The sequence below is a fragment of the Misgurnus anguillicaudatus genome, chromosome 20, assembly GCF_027580225.2.
Source record: "Misgurnus anguillicaudatus chromosome 20, ASM2758022v2, whole genome shotgun sequence".
Lineage (NCBI taxonomy): Eukaryota > Metazoa > Chordata > Actinopteri > Cypriniformes > Cobitidae > Misgurnus > Misgurnus anguillicaudatus.
This window is the reverse complement of record NC_073356.2, coordinates 36,276,773-36,295,937: the sequence shown is the minus strand read 5'-3', so window position 1 is coordinate 36,295,937 and position 19,165 is coordinate 36,276,773. Positions and strand designations below refer to the sequence as shown.

The following is a 19,165-nucleotide window of genomic DNA, read 5'->3' as shown; positions in this document are numbered from 1 at the left end:
GTTGTTGCTGCTGTGTTTATTTATAACCTTTGTGCACTAAACATTACAACAAACTCCCAAGTGAAAGCATTACAAATAAACACTGGTGAATTGTACATATTTAAATGAGCATATACTCTACAAGGGGAGGGTTATTTGCAACTTAACTTTAATTTAAAGGATTAGTTTACCCAATAACAAACATTTGAACAATAATAACATTTGTCATTCATTACTCATGTCATTCATTTCACAATCATAGTCATGCAACGTTTTTTGTAACTCCTGTTGTTTCATAGATAAACAGTAGAGGGCTTAGCTGTAATTATGCAGCTGGTTGCCAGTAACTTACTGTATAAGATAAAGATTGAAAATGTTTCATGTTCATTTAACTTTGAACAAAATGTTGCCAGTAAATAACATAAATGTAAAATCTACAGTAAGTTACTGGCAACCAGCTGCCAGTAATACTGTAATTTCTACAGAAATGTTTTACAGTGTTCAGATCCAAACCCAAATCACAGCAGTATTGATACACACACGTGGCTATAAGTTAAAGGTTAATCATTGTTCAATCAAATCTAATTTAATCTTTAAACTGAGCAATATATTCTGCAGAATACTATTTTTAATTTGAGATGTTTATTATTGATCTGACATTCAGGTGAATAAAGGACAAGCCAAATTAAAGACATAAAGCTTCCTCCACAGTTCTGCGTCTTTGTTTTGTAAGATAAGATCAGTGTAGTCTAATAAGTCTGGATCACATACAGTATATGAAGTTAAGTTGTGCTAGAAAAAAACAAACAATCAAGCTTTATGTCACTAACTGTAATATGAGTTTTTATTCTGTCAAATTGTTATTATAAATGATTAACGGATTACAGTGTCTTTCATACTGTATAATGTAAATGCACAACCGCACTTGACCTTGGTATAAAACACAACGTCTTTTATTTAATAAGATTTAAATGCACAATACAGAAAGACGTGTAAGATCCTCAATATAAGATGGAGACTGTCATTACAGTCATCACTAAAGTGCAATTAATTTTTTTTCACATATGAACTTTTTCTTGTATTCGCAAGATGCATCAAACCAAGAGTTTAAAAATTGACGATTAAATCCCAGACAGGCACAGTCCTCTCCAGATGGATTATCTTCAGTCCAGTCATCCGGCTGGTTGCTGAACCAGAACCTTTAGAAGAACAAACAAGCACTTAACATAACATTTTCATTCACAATAATATTTGAGAGAGAATCAATATTACAAAAATGTGTAGAATTTCCGTTTTTAATTTTTTTTATTATGTTTAAAGCATGATAAATCTGTGATACAACACACAGTGTGGTACAAACATCTGAGACCACTAGTCTTAAAGGGGACATTTCACAAGACTTTTATAAGATGTCAAATTAATCTTTGGTGTCCCCAGAGTACATATGTAAAGTCTTAGCTCAAAGTACTGTATATATAATTTATTATAACATGTTAAAATTGCCACTTTGTAGGTGTGAGCAAAAAATGTGCAATTTTTGGGTGTGTCTATATATATAAATATATATATATATATTTTTTAACACCACACTGCAGAAAAAATCTGTAGAAATTACAGTGTTAGCTGGTTGCCGGTAACTTACCGTAGATTTAAATATATGTTATTTACTGGCAAGAGTTTTTAATATTAACAAGTCTTTATCTTTACAGAATAAAACTATACAATAACAGCCTCATGCAAAGCATTCTGGGACACATAAGTCATTATCAACGTTTCCCAGAATGCTTTGCTTGATGGTGTTATAGTTTTACTCTGTAAAGACAAAGACTTGTAAATGTTTAATGTTCATTTAACTTTGAACAAAATGTTGCCAGTAAATAACAATATTTAATCAGCAACGTGATTAATGTTGAAATATTTATTTTTTATTTGGCCAGAACAATCTTGGCAGATATTTTACTGATACCATCATCAGATTCATTCATGCAGAGGAGCAGTGGTGAAATACTCCTCACGTAAGCTGCATTTTTATATTTCATACAGAGATGGCGCCAGAAAGGCAAAAATTATGACATGCAGCTTAAATGACTGCATGAATTCAGTGTTGTATTGACAAAATTTGATGATTCACTTTATCATAGTATGAACTGATAAACAAAACATAAATCTCTTACTTTACTCCGGTCTCTTCAAGAGTTTGATCATTCACCCAAACCCATCGACCTTCAGTCTTCTGATCATTAAGACCGATCCAGTGAGTCTCTTTAATTTTAGACACCAGGAAGACCTAAAGTTGAACATTGAATTGTACTACGCTTATTCAAAAAACAAAACAAAAGTAAATACACAACATTTTATCAGACTCACCTGTACAGTTTTGCTGTTGATGGTGACCAGATGAGCTTTTGATGCAGCACATAAATTACGAGCCTCAAACCATGTCTTATTTACAGAAGAGAAGAAATAACACTTTCCACTGTGTGGTGTCCAGCCCTCTTCACAAAGCTTACAAGATGAAGCACTGAAATCTGAAGCACAACATTATGAACAAAACTATAAATAAAAGTAATGCAGTGCAAACAAGACAACAATCCATATAAACAAATATTTTTTAATCTTAAGGCTTAAAGAAATGTAAGATGAATGTATTTTTTTGGTTTTAGATCTGTGTTATAATCCAGTGTCTGTATCAGTCTCATTTCACTGCACTAATATGGTTGAAATGACAATAAAAGCTACTTGACTTGACTTTAACTGAACATCCAGTTCAGCGGTGGATCTTCATGCAGACAAATTAAATGTAAATTAAAAGATGGATCAACTTAAAAAATTGGTAACGCCTAAAACTTTTTTACTTAAATTTTCTCACTTTAAGTTCAAATTTACGTTGAATTTGACAAATTAAAGTAATTTTTGAAGTAGAGCAACTTTCCCTTTTTACAGTGCAGATGATACAGACAGTCACTTTTAGTATCAGATATATTGAAAAGATCTCACATCTCTACTCTTCAACTGTGAAACTTTGATGTTTTATTTCATTTAGTTACATTTTAATTTGCGATTTGCATTATTCCATATATTACACTAAAGTCATTTCAACTTACTATTTTAGATTTTTACTGCATTTTACTATCAAATTAAGCAGATTTTTTACTGCATTTTATTATCAAATTAAGTTAATTTTTTACTGCGTTTTATTATCAAATTAAATAGAAATTTTTACTGCATTTTATTATCAAATTAAGTTGATTTTTTACTGCGTTTTATTATCAAATTAATTTGTATTTTTTACTGCATTTTGTTATCAAATTAAGTTTAATTTTTTTTTACTGCATTTTATTATTAAATTAGGTTAAATTTTTTACTGCATTTTATTATCAAATTAAGGTGAATTTTTACTCCGTTTTATTATCAAATTAATTGGAATATTTTTACTGCATTTTATTATCAAATTAAGTTTAAATTTTTTTTTTGCATTTTATTATTAAATTAAGTAAAACTTTTTACTGCATTTTATTATCAAATTAAGTTGATTTTTTACTGCATTTTATTATCAAATTAAGTTGATTTTTTACTGTGTTTTATTATCAAATTAAGTTGCATTTTTTCTGAGTTTTATCAAATTAATTTGAAGTTTTTACTGCGTTTTATTATCAAATTAATTTGAATTTTTTTACTGCTTTTTGTTATCAAATTAAGTTGAATTTTTTACTGCATTTTATTATTAAATTAGGTTAAATTTTTTACTGCATTTTATTATCAAATTAAGGTGAATTTTTACTCTGTTTTATTATCAAATTAATTTGAAAATTTAATAATAAAATGCAGTAAAAATAAAGTAAAACTTTTTACTGCATTTTATTATCAAATTAAGTTGATTTTTTACTTCATTTTATTATGAAATTAAGTTGATTTTATACTGTGTTTTATTATCAAATTAAGTTGCATTTTTTCTGAGTTTTATCAAATTAATTTGAAGTTTTTACTGCGTTTTATTATCAAATTAATTTGTATTTTTACTGCATTTTGTTATCAAATTAAGTTGAATTTTTTTACTGCATTTTATTATTAAATTTGGTTAAATTTTTTACTGCATTTTATTATCAAATTAAGGTGAATTTTTTGACTGCATTTTATTATCAAATTAAGTTTAAATTCTATTTGCATTTTATTATTAAATTACGTAAAACTTTTTACTGCATTTTATTATCAAATTAAGTTGAATTTACTGCATTTTGTTATTAAATTAAGTAAATGTTTACTGCATTTTATTATCAAATGAAGCAATTTTAACTTCCAACTGAGAGAACTTGACCGTTTTTCTTTACTATTTAGTGTTGCTTTACTTTATTAATAAGTATTACTTTGAGCCTATTCGTTTTTTTGTTTTGTTTGTGTCCCTTGTTTAGTTTCTTTACTTTGAGCCACGGGTTATAACAATAGCAACTCATCATCACTAGTCAAAATTCAGAAAAGTAAATTGAAATGACTTGTGAAGCTAATTTGATCAAAATGTTAAGGTAGCTAAACAGTTTTAACAGTGTTTTTTGTATTTTTATATCCTGCTTTTAGTTTATTTTTATTATATTATTTTAATATATTTAATATATTAATATATTTTTAACATTGATATTTGTAATATTTTAAATAAATTTTATTTTAAACAGTCAATTATAAGAAGCAATATTATGCAATCTTAACTTCATCACGATATGACGTGAAGAGGTCGTGTTATCGTGAATTAACCACAGCTAACTGATCAACATGACTGATATTTCATATCTGATCACACCTGTAGGTCACAGAAGAGTCAAAACCAATAAGAAAACAACACAGGACATTAAAACAAGCATGAACAGAAGACAACACTGATGACAAGTAAAGAAAAGTAAGTGAAACTAAACAAAACTTTAAAAAATCCACTCACCAGTACAAGAGTACAGACAGTCTTTAACTTTGTCACACAGTCCGAATTTACCCGCATCTAATAAATAATAAATGCATACATAAACAAGCATATCTGCACAGACACAATGTAAAGACCCAATGATAACAGAAACAAATGTGTGGGCTGTTAATCTTTGTCTGTTAACTTGAAGACCTTAACAAATGGGTATTAAAAAGATTAAAGTATTGTAGTTTTACTGAAATACCAAACATAACAAAGCAAAAAGATTACAGTAATACAAACATCTGTTGGATTAAAGAGTTCAATACACAAAAATCTGTGATCCGTTCACAGCATTCCAACTCAAATAATAAACAGCTATAATTCAGATTATTAAAAGATGTAATATGAGATACTCACAGAGTAAACTGAGAGCACAGATGACACCCAGAGCAAAAACAAGAGAAACACCAACAACTATCAGAAGAACTTTACTCCATTTAGCAGATCTGACTTCTCTTTTACGAGCGACAGAGTCCTTACCTGTGTCATCATAAAATATAATCATAAATTCAGCATAATTTAATGCTATGACATGAATATTTAAAAAGCTAAATTTGAATAAAACCCTTTATGATGAATGGGTTTGGCTGTAATACACTCCAAAAAATTTTTGGGTTATTTTAAATCCAGCGTTGGGTCAAAAAGGGCCCCAGAAAATGTTTATATTTTACCCAACATTGAGTTAAAACAACCTAGCATAGGTTAAATGACAACCCAGCGGGCTGAGTTAATCTCTTTTTGACCCAATGCTGTGTTAAAAAAAATACATTTATTAGTAGTTATTTTAAAAATTAAAGTTTTTAATGCAACACGGTATAGTTTTATCATATACATTATATAAATGCTTTAAATATAAACATTACATATAATAATACACTTTTTCTGTGGACAAGATATTTACACTTAGACAAACTCAATTATTGTACCCAAAGTATTATTTAGATGCATTACTGATGTTCAGACAACAGAACATAAATATATCAAAAATATCTTTAACCAAAACCCCAAACATTAACATTTATCAAAAATGAAGTGCATTTGTTATATTACAATGAACTATTTATGTATAAGAGATGATAAATAAATGTATTAATTACTTTTCTAATTAGAAATAAAGAGAATAAGAGTATTAGCAGATGCTCAACACATTAATTTTTACCTGTTAAATGAACACACTTTTTGTTTGAAGACATGATAGCAGAATTTTCAGATTGATGTCAGTTTTCATTCTGTGCCGAAATCTTTGAACCCTGCGTCTAAGTTGAAGGGAAGGAAGTTGGTGAACAACACAGGAAATAAAGACGCCGAATCTCGAAACTGGTTTTAATTTTTATTACGATTGTACTACAAGTGGAAAAATACAAGTGTGCGCTGTAAATTTTTTTTTGCTGTAGTTATTAGTATATAAAATAACAGCCTTATGCAAAGCATTCTGGGAGCCAAAATCTGAAGAAAAAACAGTAACACTTTACTTGAAGGGTATTCATAAGACTGACATGACACCTTCATAATCATAGCATAACACGTTTCATGAACATGATGGAGATTTTATGACATAGAAGAAAAAACAGAAAATTTAATTAATTTATTTTTTAACATTAAATTAGCGATTTAGCCTATTATCATTAATAATATTGGAGGAAACAATAAAAAAAGACACTGTTATAAAACTATTTGACAGAGTATTAACACTTAATGACATTTTAATGACAAGTTTCACTGGTAAAAAGTGGTCAGACACGATTATAATAGCATCATGATAGCCAATGTCAAAACCAACCACATGACAGTTAAATGTAATGTTAACCCATGAAGCTAGGTAGTTTCTTAATTTGGTTACACTTTATTTTAAGGCGTCACTGTTACATTGTTATTACATATTTAAGTACCAAGTAATACTCATCAACAACATGTACTTACTGTAGGGTTAGGGTTAGGAATAGGGTTTGGTTTAGGATTAGTTGCATGTAATTATGCATAATTAACTGTTATTACTATAATAATTATATGTAAAATGTGTAACAAAGACACCGTAAAATAAAGTGTTACCCTTAATTTTAATAATTTATCTGCTATGTCATGTTTATGATAGATTTGTGACAAGTTATGTTGTCTTGAATGTCAAGTATTGACAAGTTATGATGTATTGGTTTATGTCAAGTTATTATAACAAAGACATCTCAAACACTGTCATCTTTGCATTAAAAATGACGTAATTGATGACATTTAATGAAAGTTGTCATATATGTGCATAAAATCTCCTTCATGTACATGACACGTGTTATATCATGATTATGAAGATGTCATGTCAGTCTTATGAACACCCCTTCAAGCAAAGTGTTACCGAAAAAAATAAAGGTTCCCAGAAAGCTTTGCATGAGGCTGTTATTATATGAACAAGATGTAAATGTTATGTCTGTTTGTGTGCTAGTAGATATAACAAACAGTAACCACTGCTAGCATTAGATTGGTACAGTAGATCAGTCTGCAGGTGGTTGTGGTTAAATGCAGTCAACGACTTTAAATATTAAAAAGATTCTGCAGTGGTTTTAGTCTGGGCAAAGTGCAACGCTCAAAACTGACTGACAGTATGAGAAAAAGGTTTTGTACAGAATGTTGTGTATTTACCAACTTACAGTACAGTTGCCAATCTGAAAAACAAAACTCTAGTTGTTTTCAGATAAGCTATTTTTCCTAATTAACATAAATAAGACTTGGTCTTGCATGACTGAAGTAGCTGTCTGGTTGTGCTGCAGAAATGGCAAATGCTTAAAAAAATAACAACTAAACACAGTTGCAGTGAAGGATTTAGGCATGGGTGTGGTGGGAAGTCTTAAATCATCAACACACATATTGAAATCATGAAGTAGAAGTCAAGGTGTTTAGAAGAAAGAGAAAAGATAAAGAAGAAACAAGCTCCTTCTTTTCAGTACTGATGACGTTTGAACAGTACCTAATTTAGGTAATTTTATCTGACTCCAAAAGATAAAATATCGCTGTTTGTAATATGGATCAAATAAATAGTTGTGAAATTTGGATCTATGTTTGGTTATTCTGCCTTAGCTCTTTACTCAATATTGCATTTGTTCATTCAGTTACAATGACACATCGGTCCACACCGGCCGTTGTGTGAGCTCCAAACACAAACTCGAGCACACCAGAAATTTGGTTAAAGCCGCCTGATCATTGAAATGTACCCATGCAGCCAATGTAATCACCTACTGTATATCACAACTTAGTAAAGAGCTCAGACAATAATCTGGGTTTCAGGTCAGCGTCATCTGGCCTGATATAGTGAATAATAACACTATAACAACTTAATTAAAGCAGGGACAATGACAACAACTTAGTTAGGGTTAGGTTAAAAATATAAATACTTTATATCGATCAAAAGTTTCTTTTTTGAAGACATAATATGATTTTCATAGATAAATCTCTGAACCCTGTGTGTAAATCAAAGGAAAGGGAGTTGATAAGAAACACAGGAAGCAATGAAGCTAAACTTTTTTAGATCATAGTTTTTATTTTTGTTTATAGACGATCACAGTTTTGCTGGAATTGGAAAAATACAAATGCAGTATAGTTTGGGTCTTAACATTTGTTGCTCTCTCTGATTTCTAATGGCTCTGTTGAGTGAGGAAGAGCCGCAGGTACATTTGTTAAGTTTCTGGATAAGTTGAATTTAGATTGAACTTTATTGGCCCTGTATTTGTATTCTTCACAATGACAATGACATGCAGATTTCTTTTCGGCATCTCCTCAGTTCCTGTGCCCTTATGGGACTAAAACGTTTATCCAATACATGCTGAGAAATCTCATAATTTTTACTTGAATTATCTAAAGTAGATGTGTCTCCATTCTCATTCTTGCATACATTTCCAGCTAAAAACAATAAGTATGAGTTAAAAAACATAAAGAACATAAAGAGTCAATATCTGACGCTATCTCAAAATGTAATGATGTGATTATGTGATTTTATGTAGAAAACAGTAAATCACACACACACAAACACACACACACACAAAAAATTATTTCCCGGTTTTCACATACTGGGTGAAATATAGTACGTCAATTCAAAATAAAATGCTTATATTACTATTGTAAATGATTAACAGGTTATTAGCAGTGTCTTTCATACTGTACTGTATACTGTAAATGCAAAACCACTCAAATCAGAGCAAACTATTATATTTATAATAAAATGCACAATACAGAGAGACATGCGAAGATCATCAATATAAAATGGAGACTGTCATTATAGTCATCAATGAAATGCAATGAATTCTTTTTCACAGATGAACTTTTTCTTGTATTCACAAGATGCATCAAACCAAAAGTTTAAAAGTTTATTCTCAGATCCCATAAAGGCACAGTTCTCTCCAAATGGATTATCTCCAGTCCAGTTATCTGGCTCGCTATTAACTTTCTTTATGAACCAGAACCTGTAGAAGAACAAACAAACACTTTGAGAAACATATCATTTTATTCACAATATTATTTGAGAGAAAATCTGTTTAATTGCTGTAATGATGTATTATAGAAAGGTGTACAAAAATGTCAGTTTTCAAAAATTTTTAGTATGTTAAATGCATGAGAAATATATTTGGGATGCAACACACAGTGTGGTCCAAACATCTGAGACCACTAGTCTTAAAAGTGTACTTTATTTTGAAATTTAATAAAAACAGCCTTACAAGCCTGATGATTCATTTTTTCCTACACTCCCAGAAATAAAGGTACAAAAGTTGTCACTGGGACAGTACCCTTTCAAAAAGGTACACATTTGTACCCAAAAAGTGCATATTAGTACTTCAAAGGTATATTGGCAGTTCAAAGATACATAAATGGTACATATTTTTAAAAGGACAGCTTCGTACCTTTATTTTTGACAGTGTAGTATGAACTGATAAACAAAACATAAAGCTCTTACTTTACTCCGGTCTCTTCAAGAGTTTGATCATTCAGCCAAACCCATCGACCTTCTTCCTCCAGATCATTAAGACCGATCCAGTGATCCTCTTTAATTTTAGACACCAGGAAATCCTAAAGTTGAACATTGAGTTGTACTGCGGTTATTTAAACCAAATTTGTCTTTTTTCCTTTTTCAAAGTAAATGCACAACATTTTATCATACTTACATGTACAATTGTGCTGTTGATGGTGACCAGATGAGCTTTCAATGTATCACAGTAATTATGAGCCTCAAACCATGTCATCTTTTCAGAAGAGAAGAAATAACACTTTCCACCGTGTGGTGTCCAGCCCTCTTCACAAAGCTTACAAGATGAAGCACTAAAATCTGGAACACAACATTATGAACAAAACTATTTAAAAACAAAGGTGTTTACTGTATATCATCTTATACTAGATGTAATGCAGTGCAGACATGACAATCCATATAAACAAATATTTTTAATCTTAAGACTTAAAGAAACTTATTTTTTTTTAGTTTTTAGATCTGTGTTATAATCCAGTGTCTGTATCACCATATTGCTGGAGAAATGTCTCATTACACTATGTACTGCACTACTATATTGCTGAAATAACAATAAAAGCTACTTGACTTGACTTTAACTGATCATCCAGTTCAGCAGTGGATCTTGATGCAGACTGTAAATTATAAGTTGGATCAACTTAATAAATTCCTTCAATTGGTAACGCCTAAAATTTTAAGTTTTTTTTGTTACTTAAATGTTCTCACTTTAAGTGAAAATTTTCAGTTGAAAAGTTTTAAATATTTTAGGTGTTACCAATTGAAGCAATTAAAAAAAAAATTCAATTCAAATCTTTCCACTTAAAGTGAGAAAATAACTTTTTAAAACGTAATTCTTTAGGTGTTACCAATTAACGTTTTCGAAGTATAGCAACTTTCCATTTTTACAGTGCAGGTGATTCAGACAGTCACTTATCAGATATATTGAACAGATCACACATCTCTACTCTTCAATTGTGAAACTTTTTGGGCATTTTAATTAGCAATTTGCATTATTCCATATATTACACTAAAGTTTAATCAAATTGTTCTTAACAAGTCATTACAACTTACTATTTTACATTTTTACTGCATTTTATTATTAAATTAAATTGAATTTTTTTTACTGCATTTTTATCAAATGAAGCAATTTTAAATTTCAGCTGAGAGCATGTGGACCGTTTTTCTTTACTAATTGGTGTTGCTTTATTAATTAATAAAGTATTACTTTGAGCCTATTGGTTTTGTGTGTGTGTGTCCCCTTCGTTTAGTTTCTTCACTTTGAGCCCCGGGTTGTAACAATAGCAAATCATCACTAGTCAAAATGACTTGTAAGACTAATGTGATCACAACAACTAGGCAGCTAAACAATTTTTAAGAGTATTTTTAATTTTTATATCCTGCTTTTGGTTTATTTATTAAATGCATTGATATTAGTAATATTTTAAATACATTTTATTTTAAACAGTCAATTATAAGAAGCAATATTATGCAATCTTAACTTCATCACGATATGACTCTTGGTGAAGAGGTCGTGTTATTGTGAATTAACCACAGCTAACCGATCAACATAACTGATATTTCCTATCTGATCACACCTGTAGGTCACAGAAGAGTCAGAACCACTAAGAAAACAACACGGATATTAAAACAAGCAGAGCAAAAAACATGAACCGAAGACAACACTGATCACAAGTAAAGAAAAGTAAGTGAAACTAAACAAAACTTTAAAAAAAATTCACTCACCAGTACAAGAGTACAGACAGTCTTTAACTTTGTTGTATTTGTCAAAAAGCTTCACCTCACTTGCTGACATACAAGACTCTAACAAGGAAAGTGTAGTTTAGAGAAGAAAGGTAGTTTTGGTTTTGTTAGTTAGTTAATGTTTTGTAAACATAATATCTCTAAATGTATATATTTATATATTTGCTTACTCTGCTCTGGATCTGCTGGTGGTTTTGTATCATTGTGTTGCTGAATGTCACACAGTCCAAATTTATCAACATCTAGCAAATAATAAATGCATACAGTAAACAAACATATCTGCACAGACACAATGTAAAGACCCCGTGGTATAAATAATAAATTAAAGTTTTGTGACTCTTAGCTAAGTCTACAGTATGCTGTTTACTGTTATACAAAAATCTATTGAATGAGAATATTAAACACAAAATACATCATTAAACAAACAATCAGCAATATATTTTATAAACATGCCAACTTTGCAAATAATAAACAGCTATAATTCAGATGATTAAAGATGTAATATGAGATACTTACAGAGTAAACTGAGAACACAGATGACACCCAGAGCAAAAACAAGAGAAATGCCAACAACTATCAGAAGAACTTTAATCCATTTAACAGATCTGACTTCACTTTTACGAGCGACAGAGTCCTTACCTGTGTCATCATAAAATATAATCATAAATTCAGCATAATTTAATGCTATATGACATTAATATTTAAAATGGTAAATGTGAATAAAACCACTTATGATGAATTGGCTTGGCTGTAATACAGTCCAAAGAATTATTTTAAACCCAGCGTTGGGTCAAATTTTTTATATTTGACCTAACGGGATTAAAACAACCTAGCATAGGTTAAATGACAACCCAGCAGGCTGGGTTAATCTCTTTTTGACCCAATGCTGTCTTGGAAAAAAAACTCAGCATTTATTAGTAGTAACTTAAAAAAAAATAAAGATATTGATGCAACATGGTATACTTTTACCATATATTTTTAAATGCTTTAAATATAAACATTACATATAATAATACACTTTTTAATGTAGACAATATATGTACACTTAGATAACATCAATAATTGTACCCAAAGTATTATTTAGATGCATTACTGATGCTCAGACAACAGAACATAAATATATAGATCAAAAATATCTTTTATCAAAACCCAAAAATGAAGTGCATTTGTTATATTACAATGTATGCACTAAGAAATTATAAATAAATGTATTTATTACTTTTCTAATTGGAAATAAAGAGAATAAGAGTATTAGCAGATGCTCAACACATACATTTTTACCTGTTAAATGAACGCACTTTTTGTTTGAAGACATGATAGCAGAATTTTTTTAGATTGATGTCAGTTTTCGTTCTGTGCCGAAATCTCTGAACCCTGCGTCTAAGTTGAAGGGAAGGAAGTTGGTGAACAACACGGGAAGTAAAGACGCAGAAACTTGAAACTGGTTTTAATTTTTATTATTAGACGATTGTGCTACAAGTGGAAAAATACAAGTGTACACTAAAGTTTGTTTGTTCAAAGTTAAACACAATTCTATACAATTTCTATTCATTGGAGAACAGTGAATCCAAAAGTGTTGAGAATGATTATGTAGTCAACTCTGCTGACCCCGAAGACCAAAACCACACCAACACATTTTTTTCTGTAGAAATTACAGTAACACTGGCAGCTGTTTGGAATACTCATCAACCTTTTTCAGTTTTTTACCTTCAGATTTTGGTTCCCAGAAAGCTTTGCATGAGGCTGTTCTTTTAGTTTTATTCTGTAAAGATAAAGACTTATGTTTAATGTTCCTTTAACTTGTTGCCAGTAAATAACATCTATTTTAATCTACAATAAATTACTGACAAACAGCTGGCAGTAATATTGGCATTTCTACAGAAATGTTACAGTGTTGGTACAACTTTGGTCCTCAGAATCAGCAGAACCGACCACACTGTATAATCATTCACATCTCAACACTTTTTAATTCACTTTTCCCCAATGAATAAAAATTGTGTAGATGCTGTACTTTTTTGTGACTTGGTTGAGTCAGAAGAAACCTTTGGTAAATTTGCTGATTTCCAGAATTTTCATATTAAAATGAAGAAAGCAGATTTCATGTGTTTAATCAGAAAGATTCTCCGATCGATTGATGAAGTATTTGCTAAAAAAGGCTGCTAAGATAGAATTCATGTTTATATGAACAAGATGTTTATGTTACGACTGTGTGCTAATAGATGTAACAACTAGCATGAGATTAGTAAGTAGATCAGTCTGCAGGTGGTTGTGGTTAAATGCAGTCAACGACTTTAAATATTAACAAGATTCTGCAGTGGATTTAGTCTGGGCAAAGTGCAACGCTCAATACTGACTGACAGTATGAGAAAAAGGTTTTGTACTTGTCAATTTACAGTATAGCTGCCAATCTGAAAAACAAAACTCTAGTTGTTTTCAGATAAGCTATTTTCCCTCATTTACATAAATAAGACTTGGTCTTGCATGGTTCTTCTGCAGAAATGGCAAATGCTTAAAAGAAATTAACAACTAAACACATAGTTGCAGTGAAGGATTTAGGCATTGGTGTCGTGGGAGGTCTAAAATCATCAACACACATTAAAATCATGAAGTAGAAATCAAGGTTTGGGTCAGGTGCAGGGAACTACACTAACCTTTTCCACTGGTGGCACTTGCGCTACCAACTTTTTCAGTTACTGGCGCAAAATATGATTTGGTCGCACATATTTTTTCAAGTTATATTAAGGCGCTCTGGATAATAATGAACAATAATGAAACTGTATTGCATACAGATATGCTTTTTATTTTACTTGCCATCTTTTAAACCACATGCCGCCTTGTTTTCTTAAACGTTGCAGTCAGTGTTTCCCACAGATCTGAAATTTCCTTGGTGGTGGTAGCCGGTAAAAATGGCAATTATTACCCACTGACAAATAATGGTCTACTATACATGTGACGAAGAACTAATAATGTGTGACACAACACAATACTTTGATTTATGGAAAATTTATATTAATTTCACATTATATTTCATCAATCTAACCACCCCAAACTTTATTTGCCATTAATAAAGCTGTCACTGTTTGTCAAAGCACCACGAATACACTTACTGTTTTTGCACTGATATATGAAGCAATTAGGCCCCTTTTATCAAACTCAATATAATACAATACTATGTATAGTATATTAATAGACAGTGCAGGTCTATAGATTATAAATGTGACTGATGTTATGACTGATGTTATAATGGTAATAATTTCTATTAGATAGGCACTTTTACTGCTTCTGCTCTATCTTTCTATTTCTCTCTTGCCGATTTAAAAAGCTTAATCCCCTCATTATTTCAGATTTAAAAGTCTACTTACTGTCCCGGTGACAGACTTTACATTGCTTTGCTCGTTCAGTGCAATTGGCTTGACATTAGCACTGCTTCTTGCTACAATCTCTGTCCAAAGTTAATATGGATATGGTTTTAGAAAAGATATGGTTTATTAATAATAAGATCATTAAAAAAATGTGAGAAAGCAAATGCAGCGCGTGGTCGTAACAAGAACCATCGCCATAGAAACCGAAGGCACGCTGAAAATGCACTCGAGCTTTAGCGCGGTAGCGCTCATGGCCGTTTTCCGATCGACTCGGGTTATAAACACAACATTAATCAGACTTGGGACCCAAAGTAATTAAACTAGGACCGAACCGGACCCTACAGACCATTTAAAATATAAACCCGGAACCATACGGGTCCCGCGTCCTCAGTGAAGAAAGACCTCTGCTCAAGTTCAGAAACATGGAAGACACTGCGCTTGCGTCGCGTCGCACCTAATTCATTGAGAAACAGCTGAGCACGCAAACGCACACTGATGGGGAGAGACACGACGTGCTTTCACGCAAAATGAAGCCAACGTGTTGATGGCTCAGAGCACGTTATAAAACGTATTCTTAAAATCCACATTTATGTTTTAATAAATGCTCATAGTAAATCATAGCATATTGTCTAAAACATTAGGTAGCACATTTGCGACCCATTAAAAATTAGGGTCGCAACGGCAGTTCAAAAGGTCGCATATGCGACCATTTTGGTCGCAGTGTAGCTCCCTGGTCAGGTGTTTAGAAGAAAGAGAAAAGATAAAGAAGAAACATGTTCCCCCTTTTAAGTTCTGATGTACAGACTACAGGGCTGTGTGACCTGATACAAAGCCATGATATGATGCGCATCATAATACACTGAAAAAAATAAAGGCTGGATTTACTTAAAAATATAGTGCATCATTTCTACATCCATTTTTAAAAGTAAGTATTACATGGAATTTTCAGCAATTTATGCCTTTTTGAATGATTTTATATGGTCAGTGAGCGTGACCAAACCCTGTGCGTTTTTTTGACGCCTTTTTTTTCCTCCTCCACCTCAGCTAGTTTCATTTATCCCAGTTAAAGAGAGGGGGGGGGGGGGGTACTCTGGGTTCAGACTAAAATTCCCAGCTTGGAGCCCTCTCCTCGGACAGCACGCCAAATATGCTTTATCTCATTCCATATCGATTAGATGTTAATGCAAACTCATGAAATGGGTGGAAAATGGTCATTGTGACGGGGTTGCGTTTAAACTAAGGGACATACAGAATAAAAGCAGAATTGTCATAGATTGCTGCCATTTTTCAAACCGTACAGAAAACTCTGTGTGTAAATGTACTGGGTGGAATTCAGTATGTAGATTATACAAGTAATGATACTGAAAAATGATTATGTCAAAGTCATTGCATCTGTCTCAGCATGCAAGATTCAGGAGGTATATACAGAAGTGATAGTTTGTGGTTGTGGTTAAACGTGGGCTCTGTCTGCATATGTTGTTGTTGCCTTCTTTATTTATAACCATTGTGCACAATGACAAATTCTCAAGTGAAAGCATTTCTGATGAACACTGAATTGTATATGGGGTTGTTCGATTTTGAAACGTTGTCTTATAGCAACACAGAGTAGGTAATTTATGCAACAGACAAAAAAAAGAGATTCAGAAATGCATCATACATTTTGCAGAAATGGCAAATCTTGCAAAACCTTCTTTGACTTCCTGAGATTGACAGTCAGCAGTTTCTTAAAAGGGGTATTTCATGCATTCTGACTTATTAACACAGTTAAAGAGTTTGTTTCCTCATGCTATATGTCAAAAAAGCAGTTGAACATGTTTTTACCATGTATTTCTGTGCCAAATGTACTTTGCCAGGGTAGTATCAGAAAGTTTTTGTTTTTAATACGGGTCCAGCTGACATATCAGGGATAATACATATTACTTTTTCTTATGGGCAATTCCGCCGGAAAAGCACGCCCACACGTCAGTCAGCGAGAAAGTGAGAACTGAGGATGTCACAAGCTTTGTTTTATATCAAGACTCAATAAAGACACGAAAGAAGAAGTGTGTTTTTGGATGTAAGGAGAAGCCAGCATTATGGAAACAATGGATACAGTTTGTTTATCTGGGGTAGCAGCGTAGTTTGGCGTGTGTTTTTTGTTGTTTAACGCTGGATTTCATTAAAAAGTCCCAACTGGGTCATGAGTTGCATGCGGTTAGTAAGACTTCTGTGTTATGCTGGAAATAGGCACGTAAGTGTGTGTTGTATGTAAGTGTTGCATGACTCGTGACTCGCTCCTCCCGCAGCTCCTAACTCCTTACAATTTATTTTGTACTTTATCGGAAAGAATCGCTAAATCTGATAAAACTAAAGACTCTTCGGAGATATAAAGGATGTAATACTACTCTACTCCAGATTAACATCTGATATACAGAAACCGTGTGTGTTATGGGGTCTCTTTTTATTTTTTATTTGTTTTTATAGCTGTATTTAGAGTAGTCATAAAATGTTTTTGTACTCTCTGTTGTTTAAGAAGCAAACACAATCCCAAGAAAAGAGATTTACATTGGAGACGATAACGCGCGTCATCGTATACTTTGGGATTTGTAACTTTGCATATTGTTAACATGTACTTACACATACTTACACACCAAAGAAAATGTAAAACCATGAATCGGATTATAGATTATATTAAATATAACCTGTCAATATCGTTGATATTAAATTAGCATTAAATTATTCAAAGGAGTCAACATTTCTCGTTTTTTTCCTTCAATTTCCAAATGGCGGCTGTGTGAAATCAGTCCATACAAGAACAGAAAGTCAGGATCTGAAGATCTCGTTGTCACAGATAACTAGAGAATACACTTACAAGGATGACAGGACCATGACATGTTTAAGATTTTACTCACAATTGAACCGAGAACATACAAAATTTAACACATGCATTGATCTGCGTCTTTTGTCTTTATGTTATTAAGGTAAAAGCATTGCAGTCTTTTAATATTGTATCTGCATGATGTTTGTGTAATAAAGATAAAACAGACCTCTTTTTTATCATATCTGGATGTAAATTAATATTTCTTTTCACAGATAAACCTCTTTGGCTCTTTGCAAGAACCATCAAACCAAGTGTGTAGATTGCCGTTTCTGTCACCCAGACTGGCACAGTTTTCTCCGAATGGATCCATCACCTTCCAGTTATCAGGTTCCCACTTGAACCAGAACCTTTATAAAAAATATATATTTATTTTTGAAATAATTATAAAGTTATTTAAATGGTTTTGCATTTTTTATTTTACTGTATTTTGTGACATATTTCTCAGTCACACATATCAGATTAATCTACAAAAGATCTCATATGTGAACTCTTACTGTACTCCGGTCTCTTCAAGAGTTTGATCATTCACCCAAACCCATCGACCTTCAGTCTCCAGATCATTAAGACCGATCCAGTGAGTCACTTTAATTTTAGACACCAAGAAATCCTAAAGTTGAACATTGAGTTGTATTGCGGTTATTCAAACAAAATGAGTCTTTTATGCTTTGTGTAAGTAAATGCAAAAGATTTTATCATACTCACCTGTAAAGCTTTGCTGTTGATGGTGACCAGATGAGCGGTCAATGTATCACATAAATTATAAGCCTCAAACCAAGTCATCTTTTCAGAAGAGAAGAAATAACACTTTCCACCGTGTGGTGTCCAGCCCTCTTCACAAAGCTTACAAGATGAAGCACTGAAATCTGAAGCACAACATTATGAACAAAACTATCAAAACTAGATTTGGCAGTGCAGTAAAATTAATAGTAGCTTAAAGAAAAGATACTGTGGGATGTGCATTATCATGAATTAACCACAGCTACTAACCAATCTGCATTAAGGTCTAAAACTGTCTGGTTTATAATGCTTCTTATTTATTACACATATTGTATACTCTTAAAGTGAAGAACAACAACTGAGTTGGTACCATTTTAAAAATTAGACATTTGTTCCTAAAAGAGTGCATTAGTACCTCATTAGAATACCGTACTTGTACCATTTATTGTGAGTGTATGAGTATATTGTGTTTCTTTAAGAACGGCTTTCATGCCGGATCTCACCTAAAGCATTATACAGGCAAAACCACATCTGAACAAAAATAGCAAATACAAAACATT

General features: G+C 31.9%; 2 protein-coding genes and 1 long non-coding RNA gene across 3 annotated transcripts in view; 1 reads left to right on the top strand and 2 right to left on the bottom strand.

The window, feature by feature from the left end:
• LOC129454846 (uncharacterized) overlaps nucleotides 1-19,021 on the top strand; it is a 146,103-nt gene extending 127,082 nt beyond the window's left edge. Inside the window, exon 9 of the long non-coding RNA XR_012359863.1 lies at nucleotides 18,101-19,021. This is a non-coding gene — a long non-coding RNA (uncharacterized lncRNA). The remainder of the gene's footprint in view (nucleotides 1-18,100) is intronic.
• On the bottom strand, nucleotides 827-6,250 carry LOC129454833 (CD209 antigen-like protein C). The gene is made up of 6 exons (XM_073858619.1): nucleotides 6,090-6,250; nucleotides 5,288-5,410; nucleotides 4,907-4,963; nucleotides 2,347-2,507; nucleotides 2,154-2,266; nucleotides 827-1,178 (listed from the first exon to the last, which is right to left on the bottom strand). The coding sequence occupies exons 1-6, from the start codon at nucleotides 6,121-6,123 to the stop codon at nucleotides 1,016-1,018; spliced, it is 651 nt and encodes a 216-aa protein (XP_073714720.1). The 5' UTR covers nucleotides 6,124-6,250; the 3' UTR covers nucleotides 827-1,015.
• LOC129454828 (CD209 antigen-like protein C) lies at nucleotides 8,483-13,098 on the bottom strand. Its single transcript, XM_055219407.2, has 7 exons — nucleotides 12,948-13,098; nucleotides 12,183-12,305; nucleotides 11,837-11,908; nucleotides 11,649-11,726; nucleotides 10,069-10,229; nucleotides 9,861-9,973; nucleotides 8,483-9,372 (listed from the first exon to the last, which is right to left on the bottom strand). Exons 1-7 carry the CDS (start codon nucleotides 12,979-12,981, stop codon nucleotides 9,195-9,197), a joined length of 759 nt encoding a protein of 252 aa, XP_055075382.2. The 5' UTR covers nucleotides 12,982-13,098; the 3' UTR covers nucleotides 8,483-9,194.
• Nucleotides 19,022-19,165: the final 144 nt, after the last annotated feature.

Bases quoted from the DNA above. Each gene is read 5' to 3' on its own strand.
- LOC129454833 (XM_073858619.1), bottom strand. From the start codon at position 6,123: ATGTCTTCAAACAAAAAGTGTGTTCATTTAACAG. The intron at 4,964-5,287 runs GTGAGTATCTCA...ATTATTTATTAG, and splicing joins CTGTGCTCTCAGTTTACTCT to ATGCGGGTAAATTCGGACTG. The intron at 2,508-4,906 runs GTGAGTGGATTT...GTTGTGCTTCAG, and splicing joins CTGTCTGTACTCTTGTACTG to ATTTCAGTGCTTCATCTTGT.
- LOC129454828 (XM_055219407.2), bottom strand. From the start codon at position 12,981: ATGTCTTCAAACAAAAAGTGCGTTCATTTAACAG. The intron at 11,727-11,836 runs GTAAGCAAATAT...TTTCCTTGTTAG, and splicing joins ACCAGCAGATCCAGAGCAGA to AGTCTTGTATGTCAGCAAGT. The intron at 9,373-9,860 runs GTAAGAGCTTTA...GTTCTTCTACAG, and splicing joins CTTGAAGAGACCGGAGTAAA to GTTCTGGTTCATAAAGAAAG.